Raw genomic sequence first — 15,861 nt, 5'->3', positions numbered from 1 at the left:
TCAGAGTGCGCGTGGAGGAAGTTCCACTTTAAACTTCCACTTTAAACATCCACTTTGAAGTTCCACTTTGAAGTTCCACTTTGAAATTTCACGTGGAAATTCCACTTTGTTTTATTCTTTCGACTTAACACTATTTAACTACCAATGTTATAATTACTAGAGGTCGATTTTGTATTCCTGGTAAGAGTGCTCACTTCTCGCATTTTCACCTCATTCGTATTTTTACGCGTGAGTGAAGTCGCCATGAGAATTTTCACTTGCGCGCACTGCGCAGGTCCAATATGGCCGAACCGAGCGACCGCGGCGTCCGCCGACTCGCGGATTTCGCTGTGCACGAGTACTCGCGTTTGCCTGCGTTTGCCGTTGCGAGTGTCGTTATTCGATTGAGTTCACGGACTTACATGAACGCGTACGTATTGTGCAGGCGGATGGGCAATATTTGCGTAGCAAGGTTTGTTTAGTGCACTCAGGGTCCGCTGTGATAAACGCGTTCGTGCCGAGGAACAAAACACTCTCGCCAGGTCGGAGCATGTCAGGGACGCAGTGGCAGGCTGGCCTCGTCTTGGTCACCGAGGATCGCGGAAAGTGAGTTAGACACGATCACTGCAGCTGTGGTTCGCCCGTCAGTGCTTGGCTGGACTCTACGTCCAGGAACTTCGAAGCAGCGCGTCGAACGAAGATGGCGGACACTGCCGCCGCCGCCGTTGTCGTCGCTGACGCGAACACCAATTCTCACGAGGTCTCCGAAAATCACCTCCCTAGGAAGGGCAACGACCAGTGGGTGCGACTCAACGTGGGAGGAATGTATTTCCTGACGGCCAAGACAACCCTCGCTAGGGATCCAAACTCCTTTCTCTATCGGCTCTGTCAAGAGGACTCCGATCTCATCTCCGATAGGGTTAGCTTTGATTTGCACTCCTCTGTGCGTAGAGAACGAGGTATTAGGTTGAACAGAAAGTTATTGTAATTATTGTTGTTTATGATGTTTCATGCCACATGTATTACCGATAACGCTTTACTTTAACCTTGGTTGTCAGCAATCAAATTTATTCCTATCTCATCTTTAATTATCACTGTCTCATCTTGAAGCGCTTTAAAATGGTATATAATATGGATGTGGATGGACAATTTTATTTAGAAACAATACATTAAGTCTTGTAACGACTGTAATAACTTTCTGGACAATCTGACACAATTATATTTAAGCTTTTGAATTGTCCTTACAGGATGAGACCGGTGCGTACCTCATAGACCGAGATCCGACTTACTTCAGTCCAGTTTTAAACTATCTACGCCATGGCAAGCTGGTTATTAATAAAGACCTAGCGGAGGAAGGGGTCCTGGAGGAGGCAGAGTTTTACAATATCACCGAACTCATCAGACTGGTGAAAGAGAGAATCATCCTCAGAGATGCACGGCTGCTGCGCGATTCGAAGAAACACGTCTATAGAGTTATTCAGTGTAACGAGGATGAATTAACGCAAATGGTATCCACGATGTCGGATGGCTGGAAATTTGAGCAGGTAGGTTTTGAAAAAGATATTAACCTTTTTATTACTTAAAACAAAAAGAAAGAAATTGCTTACTTCCTTAAATAAGCTAACATTTTCCGTATCATCTGGTAAAAAAGTTGTGTTATGAGATATCCCGTCGCAAGTGACAATAAAGGTTAAGGAATCCAGATTTATTCTCTGTTCTCTGTTGCAGCTTGTCAATATAGGCTCGCAGTATAATTACGGAAATGGCGATCATGCCGAGTTTCTGTGTGTGGTGAGTCGAGAGTACGGACCGAGTCAATTAAGCAGTAAGGAACAAGAGTCCACCGATCGTGTAAAGGTACCGATAGCTTGTTCAAACGTAACGCACTCCCATTCCAGTCGAAATAATAGCAGATAATATAGCATTTATTACTCCCTTGCACCGTCAACGACGACCGCGGGGCATCCACCGAAGATCGGCGGTTTACTTTCGAAATCTACCGGAATCGTGGACGAGGCGATTTCTCATATTCTTATCGTATCACCACTGCACGGTGCGTTAATTTAAACATTCTTCTGCCAAAAAGCAGTTTTCTTCGATGATTTAAAATACGTTTCTATTTCTCAGCTTTCTACGTCCTACTATATATTAAATGAAATGTAGAAATGTATTTTTGGCAAAAGAATAATTGAACTCGACCCACTGTGCACCGGATAGGTTATGTTAAAACGCGTAACCGACCTCGCCGCTCAAGTTATTATTCCACTAGGCCGTAGTGCGTAGTCTCCTGCATGAGCATGCCATTCCCAATATTTTGACATGTTGTCATTCGTTGCCACCACCCACACCGTTGTTCCATTGTATACCACAGCCATGCCATCGTACCAGCGTACTACCACTGTCGTTGTCTTATTCGTCGTCGTTATTATTGTAAACGCATGCGGTTAAGCGAATAAAGGATTTTTTTCTACCAACCGTTGGATTCCTCTCCTACGCCATGCATGATCCACGCTGCATGTTATGTTATAATTATTTGTCCGGTGCATCGTTTCCGAGCCGAGTGTCTTGGTGATAGCGAATTGTGATAGATCGTTGTACCTCTATCTACGGCGAATGCTCCGCGGCCTTGCGAACGGTGATAACGACGCCAGAAAAATACTCATCGAAGAGTCTGGGAACCTCTCGGAGGAAATGATTTTTTATTTATTTCAAGGAATTATGATTCTTCGACAGCCCTACACTGAAAACCCTTGCATCCAATTTATTTGAGTTTATTTCGCATCCCCTTAAGGGAGAACTTTCATTTTTATTTTATTTTATTTTATTTTTGAGCGCAGCGCGAATAAGTGCAGCTCAGCCGCAAAGCGCTACCAGTAATCGGCCATAAAATGGACATTCGCTTGGATTTTCTAGGTCCTGCAGCAGAAGGGCTCGCGCATGTAAACTCTAGTCCCGTTTCCTTATTCCATCCCCCTCGAGCTTCGGCCGAAAGTTCTTGGCAGCCGGAAAAAAAAGCGAGACACCAGAAGACTTAGGCCCTGCCGATTGTCATTTCGGAGCCGAATTCGCGATAATATCTCGAGGGACGATCACGTAGACCGAGCGATCGCGTCGAGTGCAAGGGAAAGGAGAAAAGCCAAGGGAAACGAAACCTGGACATTGGAGAAAGCTACACCGAAGTACAGGGAGGACCACGAAGAACCAGGACCAATCGAGGGACGCGAGGGTGCATTTAAACGAGAACGAAGACCGACATCTCTCTCTCACTACGTTTATAATTTCCTCTTTCCCTCTCTCTGTTTCCTCATCTCGAGCTTCTGCGACTAAACGCCCACCTAGGAGTCTAGATTCGTCGTTTCTTTTGCACCGAATTGTACAAAAGTCGAGCCTCGTTTATGACTCCTCGCAGGTACTGCGCATCTCTATTGTCTCGATCTTTCTCTCTATATCGAGGTTTCTTCGGGTTAGCTGCAATTCTCCACTTCGTGTACACTCTGGGTGGAGCTTGGTGTTCAGGTTACGGGGCGCGTAATCACTATTTTACACCTTTTTTAGTACAAACGTGCAGGACTTTCCGCACTTGGCCGCGAGATGGCGCAATTAGCCGTGGGAAGATTAATTCGAACGTGTGGACACTCGTGTGAAGATATTGTTCGTGGAGATACACTTTTGTACTTCTCTTGTAAAGTGTGGTGCAGTCGGTTGCACTGAAGTGCAGAATATGCAGCTAACCCGAACAAACCTTATATATATCTCTCTCTAACAAGGGGAATATATCCCAGATGTACCTGATCGATTTTATTCGTTCCAACTTTGTACCGTATCGGAGAACAAGTTAACACTTTTTCTTATAATACCCTTTTTATATGCACTAATTCGCGAGTTTGAGTGACATTTCATGGGTGACAGGACCTTCCTTGTGTTCTCCATGTTTACGTTGTAAAGTTAGAAACAATTCGATACATCCAGTTCGTAGGAAAAGTTTCATGATCTTCTTCTCGGATGCCACTTGCGCATCCCCTTGATCTCGAGAGTCGGCACCTATATAGAAAATGAGAAATATAGGTTTTTAACGTACAATACGACATGTCGGAATCTAGAAAATCGGCAAGATACACCTGGGGATATTTTCCTTGTAAGATGTAAAGGGCGCTCCCAAATATCTCGTACTTTGAGTGACTGCAAACTGAGCCGTAAGAATTGCCGTCGACGCCATCTTGAATTTTCTGCAACATCAGAGCAGCCTCTTGTTACGGCTCATGTCCACGTGTAACGCGCGAATTTATTAATAGTACGCGAGCATAGTTGATATCGCTCTGGCAAGAAATATCGCAAGTTACTTGCACGTCGACATGAGCCCATACACTTACCTTTATGCGAGATATCTGCGAAGGCCTTTACGAGCCGTGAACGAGTCTGCGTGTTTACTTACCTCTGCACTGCCGCTACGTAAAAACATAAAATGGGTCGCGAGCGCGCGAAAGTCTCTCGCGGATAGGGAATAAAATGATTAGGTTAAGGTAATCTCGCCCGTCGAGTCATTCGAACCGCCCTTTTCTGGTCGAGGCGATGGCACACGCCGTACTTAATAACGTTCCCCGTGTCATGGCCTCCGTCCCCGTATCATCAAAGTGTCATGGCGGCCGCGTCGCCCTGCGAACGGATTTTCTTACGAGTTATACGAGTTTTACGAGTTATAAGCAAACCTGGCCGAGTGTCACCCTCCGATTTTTATGAAATTTTACAGTTTTCCACGTTTTTAGAGCTATCTCTTTACTTTTTACAATGGCGGGAATTTAGGATTTCTGAAAGGACTATCCCAAGGAGCGAAGGGATTGGATGTAGTAAAGCGCCCCAATGTTTGGATTTCTAAATTTTAAATTTTGATTCTAGTTCAGAAACACAGAGAATGATCAAAACACAATTTAGAACATTCTGTCGTAGAAATTATTCAATTGAAAATGGTTTTATTCGAAAATTATTCCGCGTATATGAGACGCCGCCATTTTGAATTTCGTATTTTTAACTTTCGGCTCAGTTTTAGTGACATTAGAAACTACTTTAGATCATTTTATCGCGTGTGAATATTTGTTTCAATGGGATAACGATAACGGCGTCTGTCGCGTTACGTTGTAAAAAATCTTGTATTTGCTTCGATATCAAAATTGAATCGAAGGGAGGAACCCTTCCAAAGGGTCAGTCAGGATCGGAGAGCATTCGGAATGGTTCGTTACACTAAATGCCAGACACATGCGAAGGAAGGGCGTCGGTTTGAACAACACAAGATGCGACGGGTAGTTAGTCGTTTGTATTTGTTGTACCATAAAATAAATAAAGACTTTGTTGTACATCTTCGATCGTTCATGCGATCCAGTGCAGTCGCCACGGGCTCTCGTCAATAGAGATGCACCGAAGCCTCGCGAATTTACTCGCGACTTATCTATGAGTCGATATCTCGCACTTTACGGCATACTCGCGATAGTTTTTAGTGGCTCCTCCAAGTACTTCGCCAGAGCTTGGGCTTTCTCTCGGAGGATGCCGAAGCCAACGTCTCCCCTAGCGTAGAGGCACAACAACAAGTTGGCTACTTCGGTGACGACGACCTTCCCTTCCTGAAAATGATACAGTCTGCGGTATTAAGAAAAAGTCAATGGTGACAATGTAGTGATCGCTCTTACGGCTCGTGTCCCTGTGCAACTGACTTGCGACATTTAGCAAGACATGTCGTAAGTTACTTGCACGTGGACTCGAGCCATTAGGAATCGTCGATCGGAGGAAGCTTTGAAACTAAACGATCATGCTAGGAATGTAAAAAGAGCACTACCGCACAATCCATCAAGACAAATCGCAGCTCGTCCTCCTTGAACGCGTTTCGTCCGTTTTTCTCGTAGGCTGACCAGATATTGCTAGTTATAGCAGCTGTCACTCTTGCGTCTTTATGCCCGTAACCACTGTACGCCAATAATCCACCGTCCTTACTCAGCAACCTGTAAGGTTAAAGGGAAAGGACGCCCGATCGCGTAGAAAAGGCGAGAATTAATCGAGACTGGACGCCACTTGACGTTTTTACGAAAATTCGGAATTTCTTACAAGGTATTCTCGACGCCTCCTGTGTTCGCTCGGGTCAGCACTTCCATAAGAGCTCTGGGCTTCAACATCGTGTTTTGCGCCGATCTTCACGATTTCCGATTACTATTCCGCCGTCCGCGTGACGGCCGAGAAACGCGGAATACTCGTTTCCGGGTCCGCGTCTCCCGAATTCGCGTCAATTCTATACTATCGGCGACTATCGGCAGTCCTGGTCGAGAAACTCGGGACATCTCGTCGTCCGCCATTTTCTTGTCGATTTTGGGACCTCGGCGGAGTCGCCACTTCGCGGAGAATGGTGGAACCGCCTTACGAATAAATAACTCATGGTAACTCTAACATACCACCAGATACTTGAATAGGGTTACCATCGCTTAAGCGTTACCGTGTTCCAGGTATTGCCGCGAGATGGGGCCACATCTCGATTCGAATTAACTCCCGCCCTTTTCGAGAAAGCGCAAGAAGAAAGGAGAAGAAATCGAGGGAAGCGAGTGAAATATGTATCCCGGCTCGGGAAATGGAGGAAAGTCGAGGTGATCGATGCCCTGTCAACTCGAGATACGTCGGAGAGGTTAGCGTTTCTCTCGGTGAGCCCTTTCGAGACAGAGGTGCAATCCAACATGGCGACGCGGCGCGGGTAAGATGCGAAGGGGTTGCGAGGATCGAATTGTCACGCTATCCGGTCCTCGCAGCCTAGGACGACGAGAAAGAATCTCTTTAATCGAGGGACGCCGCATTTCTCGCGACTCGCTCTCGCAGTCTCCTTGAAACGTAACCAGGCTGCGAGATGTTCCGGTTCTTTCGGCCCCCACTCCCTAGAGGGCCGGAACGCCGCTTGGAACATCTGGAGAAAAAATCAGGTTTGTGAATTAAAAGTAAGAAGAAAAGGCTTTGAATCATATCTAACTTAAAATTTAAACTAAAAACTACTTACCTTTGGCATGCCGAGCTTCCTTTCAGAGGCAATCGTGTAGGCCAACCAAAATGGAACCTGTAAGGCGCCAAACGCGAACAAGGTCCAGCCGGCAGCTAAAAAACGTTAAGAGGAAATAATTAGAAAGGATTATCATTCATTTATCTTTGATCCATGGGAGGAAATATAAGGATGGATACTTACCGTAGGCGCTTTCAGGATAGAGGACCCCGCCGTGGGTGAGAGGGTGCAGGTCCACCAGGGTATAGATAAAGATAACCCCGAGCAGAAGAGGAGTGACCAGACCCCAGCAAAGTCGCCAATAAATCCCAGGACGACGACCCAGCATGAATTCCACGTCGTCCAGGAAATTCTCCAGCCCGTAGATCCAGATGATCCCGGTGACTTCAAGAGTTGCCAGGAAGAAGATGATGAAGGAGCCCGCGTAGTAGTCGACCAGGTTCAGCACGAACTGACCGCCCTGCGAGGGAGATAAAAATAGTTATTAATTTCAGAAGGAGGTGAGGAACTTGAAGAGGTAGATTTAATGGCATACTGGAGTGCAGTAGACCGTCCCCAAGGCGAATCCGGTGATCGACGTGGCCAGGGCCACTTGCCAGTACTTAGTTCCGCGAAACTGGTCGCAGATGATGCTGACGATGGCTCCAGCTAGTGCCACGGCGCTGCCGATGCCCAGAACGTAGAGCATCAGGAAGAAGAGCACCGAGAAGAACTGGAAGAAGAGGCTTAGCTTCTGTAGGAACTCTTGCAGGAAGACTGGACTAGGTCATACCTGCGGCGCCACGGTGAATTTTGCTATCGCATCAGGGTAGGAAACGAAGGCAAGCCCTGTTCCACCTCGCACCACCTTGCCTACATCGTCGACACCCATCTCGTGGGCCAGGTTGCCGAGGACCCCGAAAATTGTCACGCCAGCCATTAAGCTGGTGAAGGTATCCAGGGTAGTTACTACAAGAACATCCCTGTGGAGATAAAACTGCAAGTGAAGCCATCAACGAGAAATTTCTTGGACGGAGGATATCTATACCACGAAGTAGTATAAGGAGATATATATCCCTAGGTGAAAAAATCGGGAATTATTCTGGGATTAGTCCTCACCTGTAGATGTTATGTCGGAACTCGTTGTAGGAGGCGTACATGATGACTCCTCCGAAGCAGACAGAGAGGGAAAAGAAGCACTGGGTAACTGCGGCGTACCAAACCGCAGGATCGAGCAATTTGGACCAGCGAGGTCGCACAAAGAAGGCGATGCCGTCCAGGGCACCCTCCAGGGTGACGGCTCGAACCAGCAAGCCAATCATCACTACGTAGGGGAAAATGGCGAGGAAGTAAGCAGCCTTTCCGGTGCTTTTAACGCCTCTAGCCAGGACTGCGAAGATGCAACTCCAAGCGATCAACAAACCCAACATCAGCCGCCAATCTGGCAGACCAATTCCATCCGAGATGTCCGGCTTCTCACGCAAAACCGTCCTCCTGTAGAAGGGCGAGAAGTCACCGGATTAGTCTTTAAGAAATTTCGCGGGGAATGAAGCTCTACACTGACAATTAGTAAAAGGCAAGTTTCCATTGTCAATAGGCACGCAAGTGAAATTGTATTATGTTAAGGAATAAGTTCGCACCGTTGTTAACGTAACAACGTAATTAAAGCGGCGGGAACTTATTCCTCAACCGAATTGAACTTCGCTGCAACGAAAGATGCCTTTCCTTTATGTCGAGCTTCACCCTCGAGATGGTATCTTCCATCGCTTTTTTTCAAAGCAAGAGGACAGACGAGCTTGCTGCATTTTCCGCGTATATTTTCCGTGTGTATTACATTCCATCAGGAAACATTTCCTTCACATCAGGTGCGCGATACGCAACGTGCATTATCCCGCTCGTGTATTCCATTCTCAGAAAACATTTGTTTCACTTCAAGTTGTGCGATAAACACACGTTTATCCGCCCGCGTATTCCATTCTTAGGAAACATTTGTTTCACATCAACTGTGCGATACGTAACGTACGCTTTTATTTATATATTCATTCCATTAGCATTTACTTCACGTCCAGTGTGCGATACACAACGTGGGTTTTTTTCCATTTGCGTACTTATTCGATAAAAAAAATATTTGTTTCACTTCAGGCAAGCAACACACGACCTGCACCACGTCTGACCTCTTCTGGAGCCAAGAAAGGAACGAGGACTTCACTCACAGGAAATACAGCTCCGCCGAGCTGAAGACGCGGTCCAAACCGGAGCGGTTCGCCCGCGATACGGAAGAATCGACGCAGGAATCCCCCCACTCGGGCTGGCAGGTGGACCAGGGTAGAACGGAGCTGAAGCTGCCCACCATGTAGAATAAAGTCACCCCCATAAGGGAGCAGTAATAAGTGCCGACCGCCACCATGGAAAAGGTCTGGCCCCAGCCGACGCCCTTAAACCCAGGAACCGCCGACCACACCTTCACCGAGGACCTGCTGCTGAACTGTCCCAGGATCATCTCCAGGTAGTAGAAAGGCTTGCCCACAAGGAAGAGCACCACGACGTAGGGCACCAGGAAGGCGCCTCCACCGTTTTCGTACGCGGTGAACGGAAACCTCCATACATTGCCGAGACCGATCGACATAGCGACGCAGGACATCAGGAACTCGGTGCCGTTCGCCCAGGTCTTCCTGGAAGATGGCACCAGCGGGGGAGTAGCCTCCCCGACGAGGGCCGTGCTCGTCAGGCTCTTCGAAAGGACTCCTGGACGCCCATCGTCGTCCAGGAACCCGGAGTTCTCTCTTCCCAGAGGCGGATGGGCTGTGGATCGAGCACTGGTCCAGCCGTTCCCGGTGGAGGTGCTCGCCGTCGTTCCCGTCGCATTCACTCGACCTAGCTCCATCCTCGCGTTCCAGCGCGACCTGGCGCGCACCTTCCCCGAGTCTCAGCGCGACCTGTCGCGCGCCTTCCTCGGACTTCGGCGCGACCTGAAAGAGTCCCACCGCGGGCGTTCTCGTCATTTAAGTAGTCTCGGCCAGAACACCCGAGGCCGCCCTCGGAGAGAGCCGTCGTCGGGGCAAGCGCGCATCCTAATCTCGCGAGCGAAAGTCGGCCCTCCTCGGAGCGAGACCGATCGCTGTCCGAGGAATGTCGGTGTGTTGTTGCCGGTTATGTATTACAACACCGCGCAAACATCGCGCAATAATCGCCGTCGCTGTAGACCGCGCCGGGAACACTTTAGCACGCCTACGGTACCGCCGATCAAGTCGTTCGGATCTAGGAGTCGAGTTTGTACCTCGAATGTACACCGAGAAAAATTCCGGTATACAACGCTTTGCAAGAAGTATGATATACAACGACGGAAAGAACGAATAAGCTCTACGAGTTGTATCCTTTCCTTCCGCGGTTGTATTCTCTTTTCTTATTGTTGTACGTACCAGACGCTATAGCAAATGATGTTAACTAAGCGCCGTACTAAATGTTGTACCAAACGATGTTAACCAAGCGTTGTACCAAACGATGTTAACCAAGCGACGTACCAAGGAATTGTATCAAACGACGTAAACCATGCGATGTACCCAACGATGTGAACCAAACAAGCACCGAGGACTCCCGGAGACGACGATCGCTTACCTCGCGAGCTCGGCCGAGATGACTGCGGATCGACTTGCGAAACTTGTAAAAATGCGCCGGTAACGCGTTCCGTAAATCGATTCGCGTGAGTCCGGTTGCGTCACCGGTCCTCGCGGAACTCGAGGAAACTCGGTAACCGGGAAAAAGCGATACCGCCGCCCCGAGGGGACCGGGAAGTCCCCCTCGGAAGCGGACGTTCTTTTGTCAGCGCCTGACGCGGCGACCGCGCGTCTTATCCGAACGTGCTCGGAAGTAATCTCAGCGGATTCCTCCGGTGGTCTTTCTTGATCTCTTTCGCGGACGGACCGTGCTCCGAGGCCGACAACCAGTTATCGTCGGATCGAGCCGGTAATCTTGGAGCTCCCTTTCACCCGGGGTCCGATTCCGTCGAGGCGACCTTCGCCTTCGCCAAAGCGTCGATCGACGGGGTGTTCTCGGGGAGCGATCGAAAGTCGATCGTGGTAGTGGTCTTTCTGTATCTGTATCTGCATCCGTATCTTTGTTATACTTCAACAATGTTAAGCCACACACCATGGGCATGGCGCCGGTTTCGGCGATAGACAAAAACGGGGCGAGGGAACCCTTCGGGAATCTCGGTTCGACCTAGGGAACTTTTTCGTTCCTGGAGTACCTTGCGACGTGTATAAATATCTCTCAGACAATACTAGCTAGCGTAAACATCGTAAACCGATTCTTATCATTCGCTCCGTGCGTGCAGTCCATCCATATCCGTCGCGAAATGCTTTTTCAGGTGATAACCACGAATTAACCGGTGTTTGGCCAGTCGTCGAATGAGTTAACGACAGAAATCGCGCGCAAGGCCCCTCGAGCGATTCTATTGTTCGACTCGTCACCTGTCGACGGTCTAGGAAGAGCTTACATCCTTTTATGGCGTCATAATCGAGTTTCGGCCTCCATCAAAGATACAATTATTGTTAGCCTGTTAACCGCATCGTTTCCACCGCTCACTTCGTGATTCACGTGTGACCCTGTAACGCGTGCGTATTGCGTAAATATGAAGAAAAGAGAGACAAAAAAAAGGAACAGAAAAGGAGTACGCATACTAATGAGTCGTAACGAGTGCGTAATCCGGAATATCGTTCCTTTTATTTGCTCTAATAATAATTTGAGCGCCTCGGTGATTTCAATGCTCGATGACGGAGTACCGGCAGGGTTGGGCGAGTAAAATGCCCTAGGTAATTTACGTAATTCTTTTTTTACTGTAAATTACTAGGCATTTTACGTTACACGTCTCAGGTGATGTAAATTACATTAATGCGGGACTTTATGTTACCTTCATACCAGAGAGAAGATGAGTAGCCACGTCCCCTAAAGACAAATGATGTTTCATGAGTCTCAGGACCTACTTTATGGCCTCCACATTTCCGTGGTGAAATTTGTAACTAATCGGCACATACACCCAATTCGGGAAGTACTTTCCCATGCGATTTGACCTCCCAGATGTATATAGCCTCTTTCGTATCATGATATATGTAACAAAGTGCCGAGTAAATAAGGGTTAGGTGTTCGCGTAATTGACCCAGGCTTAAGGTTTTCTTTATTCTATATTTCGCACTGTAAATAACTCCGAACTGATAGAAACTCGATAGCATTAAAAGGTAGGCGGCGCAAGGCTTGAGCACGTCGACCACCGTGTCTGTGACTTTACTTAGCCACTGATAACTCGGACACACAAAGAATCCTCTAAGACTCTGGTTTAAAGGCACGTGAATCCTCTATACACTGTAATAATATATAGACGCAGTCGACGTCGCGATCGATCGAGGCGACACCTTGTAGTTCGTCGCGACGATGGCATACTGTACTCAGTTATTACACTTTAGCTTAATACTAACGTTATCTCTGGACGGACTCTTTAAAGGCGTGAGCTAGAGCGCAAAACACACACACCGACTCGACAATTTCCACCAGTGTGCTGACACCACCCTAACTCTATTTGAGAACAATTCACAGAACTTGACAGTTAACGCTAGAAAGGGTTCGACGCAAAGCGGAGGAGAGCCCGGAGAACTTATGGTGAAGTGAAACACGTCGAGGAACTTAAAAGTCGGTAAAAAAGAATCTTCTAAACACCAACCTTGCCGACGTTCGCTTTTTATACCTCTGAGCCATCTGTGATTTCCGTGTCAACTAAATTTTCACTCCGAGGCCTCGTGTTACCGTCGTTTTAGCATAGCAGCGCATAAGACACTTTTTTAGACTTTATTCCGTTAAAATGCGAGTTTCTCGATTAACAGAGTGCCGTAAATTCTTGTACAATTCCTAGGAGCTCACGAGTCATGTGTCAAAGTTTCGGACGGATATTCAATACCCTTAAAAAAAAAAAGTGTCTTAGAGTCGACTGATCTGATGAGGGTTTCACTCCACCTTAATCGTGCTTCGACAAGTGGCGGCGTTCCAAGAGGTACAATTTGTTTGGACGGAAATGATCTCCCTTGAAACACCGACGGCCGCATCGAAGCGACGATATAATTGGAACTTTAGCCAGGAATAAACCCTGGTAGTGATTTTGCAGTCATACTTTCTCCTCCGCTTTAAAACTCACCGATGTGCAGAAAGAATTCGTGAAAAAAAAAAAAGAAAGTGGCAGCCCTCGTTGCCAGGAATTCTCGCTGCACTTGGACGTCTCCTGGTTGCTTCTCGATTCGAAAGAAACATTTTGCATTCCTTTTACCGAGACTCGATTGCTGGTTTTGCCCATCGCGCACCTCGATGTCGAATCTGGAATGCCAACCAGGAGGCACCCTTAAAAAAGAGAGACTTCAATCAGGCACCTGACGGTAATCAACCTCGTCCGCTATAATTACGCAGTCCGTCGACGGTACTCGGTCGTTAATACTTTCGATAAGTGAGCTCGTCAATGACCGTGAATACTCGCAATTTCATCCAGACTTCTCGCATCCAGCAACCGGGATTAACGATGAGCAAAATCGGTCTTGGTCTTAGTGTTGCGAAAAGTGCTTCGACCAAGACCGATTTGCAATTGAACTATTAGTAAGTGCCAAACTGTAAGGTGAAGGCTGCAATTGCCCTTTCTGCAAGACCGCAAGGCCAAGTCTTAACTAAATTTTCAAGTCCAAGACCAATTTTGCTCATCGCTAAGTAGGACCTCTTTCATCAGCTGGTTCTTTCCTTTTCAGGGGTACCCATTAAAAAATCCCACTCCAAGCGATCATCCGGTTCCGTAACGAGATTTTCCCTTTAGAGGGAATCCAAGAGAGAGTCCAGAAGGTCCAGCTGATTCTCGTCCCAGCCGACAGTCGCGATCAGCAGTCCCGTGAGGTCGTCCTCGGTAAGGCTGACCTAAAATTAAAGGACTTTTAATTATCCCACGCATTAATTCATTATAAATGTCCACGCAAATGTAATGTCGCGCGAAACTCTGCCGAGTTTCCCAATAGAAGTTAGATGGGACATTAAATAACGGAGTGAGAAATATTAAATATAGAAGGAAATTTAGGCTGACCTGTGTCGATTCAGGGACCTCGGAGAGGCTTTCCGGGATGGGAGGCGAAACGCTGCTGGGAGGAGTCTCATACAGTCCCTGAGGATTCCCTGCTCCTTTGGGGCGGGTGTCCCGGTTTCCTTGGACCCTGGAGAGGATCCCGGTAGACCCTGAAGAGCCCGTTTTCCCGGCTCTGGCCCTCTGCGAGGAGGCGCGTCTTTTCGAGCGACGACCTTCTTCCAGTCTGTCCAAGTCCAGCTTCCAAAAGCCACCTTTTCCTGGCTCGTCCTTCGCCCTGGGCAGCTTGACGAAGCACTTGTTCAGCGACAAGTTGTGGCGAATCGAGTTCTGAAAGATATGGAATTAAGTCTTGGCCTTGCCTTCTCCTTTCGTTCAAAAGAAAAAGCAAATAATCGATGTATGTCGCGATTGTAAAATTCGGCGTTTTTTAAAACGCGACTGGAAGCACATTTACCTGCCACGCAGGGTCCGCCTTCTTGTAAAACGTGAAGTTCTCCCTGATCCATCTGTAGATGCTGGACAGGGTCAACTTGTTATCATTGGCCCTCATCGCGAGACAGATCAACGTTGCATAGGAGAAGGGAGGCTTCGCGTCGGCATCCCGTCGATACTTTTCAGCGTTCTCCGCAAGGTCTGAAAGACACATCTAACGTTAGATAAAACAATCTTTTCGACATAGCGAACGATATACCTAGCGTAACATTTATAAATATCGCAGACTAAAAGATGTCTCTGTATCGATGCTTAGATCGTGTCATTTAAGTAGCGATTATCCCTGGAGTAAGAGTAAACCTTTATCGGCGATGTTGTCCTTATCTAAAAGTGGAAATGTCTTATTTTTCTACCCAGTTCCGCCTTGAGCAAGGGCGACATCTTGTTGGGGGCCCGATGTCCGCCCTGGGAGGGCGGTGGAGGAAGTGGTGGAGGTAGCGGCGGCGGGGGCGACTGCTGCTGGGAAAACGGCGACGGTGAACGCGGGGGTGTCGGCAGGTTCGACACGCTGGTGATGTCCAAAGACTGGAGCCAGGAGAGGCTCGTCAGCTCGGGTTCCTCGGCCTCGTTCGACTGGTCCATCCTGGCCGGAAGAGGACTCCCGTCCATCGTCTCTCGCCTCGCCTTCATCGTCCTCGGTCGCTCCTGGTCATCCTCTGGGTCCGAATCCTGGAAGAAACCAGACTACGTATAAGTACAGTGGTATTTACATATTGTATACTCTCGTACAACGCGAATATCGCGGTCTTGCATTTTTATTTTTTGCGAGACTGCACAACAAATATTAATTTTTTATCATCATTAGTAGGGTCATCTATTCTCGACGGGGACGTCGACCGGCACGTCACGACGAAGCGGGATATCTCCGAGGTCCGGATCGATAATCAACGACGGGGGACACTCGGCACGTGGCCTCCACCTTGCACCTGCCAGGGGACCAGGGGGGTCCGACCCCCCACGAATCTGCGTTGGCGGATGCCCCAAAAAGCTCTGCTGATTTTCTATCACCTCGTCCTGGATATCGCTCGAGGTATCGGTCGAGGCATTCCAGCCCTACGAGGCTTCTTCAGGGTCTGGCAGCGACTACGAGCAAACATCGGTCCCGAGGGGGCGGAGGCCCCATAAAATATTCAGAAGAATCGATCCCAGGCCTCGGCTCGAGTGTTCCCGGCGAGCAGCCTTGACCTCTGCTGCGAGTGTCCGGCTTCCTGGAAGAGCTCGGGGAATGACGAGCCGAAGAGTAACCATAGGTCGGCGACGAAGAGCTTGCTGCGACCCGGCGACGTCG

The 15,861-nt window shown here is 48.2% G+C and overlaps 4 protein-coding genes across 7 annotated transcripts; 1 reads left to right on the top strand and 3 right to left on the bottom strand.

Moving 5' to 3' along the window:
• Window positions 1-5,329, top strand: LOC105695043 (BTB/POZ domain-containing protein KCTD5). Of its 2 annotated transcripts, XM_012416268.2 has the most exons (4): window positions 6-898; window positions 1,227-1,523; window positions 1,708-1,836; window positions 2,893-5,329. In XM_012416268.2, the coding sequence occupies exons 1-4, from the start codon at window positions 680-682 to the stop codon at window positions 2,920-2,922; spliced, it is 675 nt and encodes a 224-aa protein (XP_012271691.1). In that variant the 5' UTR covers window positions 6-679; the 3' UTR covers window positions 2,923-5,329. The 2 variants fall into 2 exon arrangements, with proteins under 2 accessions (XP_012271690.1, XP_012271691.1); XM_012416267.2 differs by lacking the exon at window positions 2,893-5,329 and having other exon boundaries at window positions 1-898; window positions 1,708-2,453.
• Window positions 5,268-6,710, bottom strand: LOC105695045 (ragulator complex protein LAMTOR2 homolog). The gene is made up of 3 exons (XM_012416270.2): window positions 6,070-6,710; window positions 5,804-5,966; window positions 5,268-5,591 (listed from the first exon to the last, which is right to left on the bottom strand). Exons 1-3 carry the CDS (start codon window positions 6,135-6,137, stop codon window positions 5,442-5,444), a joined length of 381 nt encoding a protein of 126 aa, XP_012271693.1. The 5' UTR covers window positions 6,138-6,710; the 3' UTR covers window positions 5,268-5,441.
• Window positions 6,700-11,157, bottom strand: LOC105695037 (sodium-dependent nutrient amino acid transporter 1). 3 transcript variants are annotated; one of them, XM_012416258.2, is made up of 8 exons: window positions 10,399-11,157; window positions 9,193-9,948; window positions 8,099-8,473; window positions 7,773-7,962; window positions 7,536-7,712; window positions 7,184-7,460; window positions 7,001-7,095; window positions 6,700-6,910 (listed from the first exon to the last, which is right to left on the bottom strand). In XM_012416258.2, exons 2-8 carry the CDS (start codon window positions 9,861-9,863, stop codon window positions 6,737-6,739), a joined length of 1,959 nt encoding a protein of 652 aa, XP_012271681.1. In that variant the 5' UTR covers window positions 9,864-9,948; window positions 10,399-11,157; the 3' UTR covers window positions 6,700-6,736. The 3 variants fall into 3 exon arrangements, with proteins under 3 accessions (XP_012271681.1, XP_012271682.1, XP_012271680.1); XM_012416259.2 differs by having other exon boundaries at window positions 10,595-11,157; XM_012416257.2 differs by having other exon boundaries at window positions 10,501-10,832.
• Window positions 11,158-11,192: 35 nt separating this feature from the next.
• Window positions 11,193-15,256, bottom strand: LOC105695042 (forkhead box protein J1.2). Its single transcript, XM_012416266.2, has 4 exons — window positions 14,927-15,256; window positions 14,536-14,714; window positions 14,082-14,408; window positions 11,193-13,918 (listed from the first exon to the last, which is right to left on the bottom strand). Exons 1-4 carry the CDS (start codon window positions 15,201-15,203, stop codon window positions 13,817-13,819), a joined length of 885 nt encoding a protein of 294 aa, XP_012271689.1. The 5' UTR covers window positions 15,204-15,256; the 3' UTR covers window positions 11,193-13,816.
• Window positions 15,257-15,861: the final 605 nt, after the last annotated feature.

The sequence above is a fragment of the Orussus abietinus genome, unplaced genomic scaffold, assembly GCF_000612105.2.
Source record: "Orussus abietinus isolate OABI.00-Male unplaced genomic scaffold, Oabi_2.0 scaffold86, whole genome shotgun sequence".
NCBI classification, from domain to species: domain Eukaryota; kingdom Metazoa; phylum Arthropoda; class Insecta; order Hymenoptera; family Orussidae; genus Orussus; species Orussus abietinus.
The sequence above is the reverse complement of the archived record's forward strand: the minus strand, read 5'-3'. Positions and strand labels throughout refer to the sequence as shown.

Coding starts and splice junctions, on each gene's coding strand:
- LOC105695043 (XM_012416267.2), top strand. CDS start 680: ATGGCGGACACTGCCGCCGCCGCCGTTGTCGTCGCTGACGCGAACACC. Junction 899..1,226: donor CCGATCTCATCTCCGATAGG/GTTAGCTTTGAT, acceptor TTGTCCTTACAG/GATGAGACCGGTGCGTACCT. Junction 1,524..1,707: donor ATGGCTGGAAATTTGAGCAG/GTAGGTTTTGAA, acceptor TCTCTGTTGCAG/CTTGTCAATATAGGCTCGCA.
- LOC105695045 (XM_012416270.2), bottom strand. CDS start 6,137: ATGTTGAAGCCCAGAGCTCTTATGGAAGTGCTGACCCGAGCGAACACA. Junction 5,967..6,069: donor GGAGGCGTCGAGAATACCTT/GTAAGAAATTCC, acceptor TTAACCTTACAG/GTTGCTGAGTAAGGACGGTG. Junction 5,592..5,803: donor TTGTCTTGATGGATTGTGCG/GTAGTGCTCTTT, acceptor TATCATTTTCAG/GAAGGGAAGGTCGTCGTCAC.
- LOC105695037 (XM_012416258.2), bottom strand. CDS start 9,863: ATGGAGCTAGGTCGAGTGAATGCGACGGGAACGACGGCGAGCACCTCC. Junction 7,963..8,098: donor TTCCGACATAACATCTACAG/GTGAGGACTAAT, acceptor TTATCTCCACAG/GGATGTTCTTGTAGTAACTA. Junction 6,911..7,000: donor GGAAGCTCGGCATGCCAAAG/GTAAGTAGTTTT, acceptor TTTTTTCTCCAG/ATGTTCCAAGCGGCGTTCCG.
- LOC105695042 (XM_012416266.2), bottom strand. CDS start 15,203: ATGAAGGCGAGGCGAGAGACGATGGACGGGAGTCCTCTTCCGGCCAGG. Junction 14,715..14,926: donor CTTGCTCAAGGCGGAACTGG/GTAGAAAAATAA, acceptor TGTGTCTTTCAG/ACCTTGCGGAGAACGCTGAA. Junction 13,919..14,081: donor AGGTCCCTGAATCGACACAG/GTCAGCCTAAAT, acceptor CTTTAATTTTAG/GTCAGCCTTACCGAGGACGA.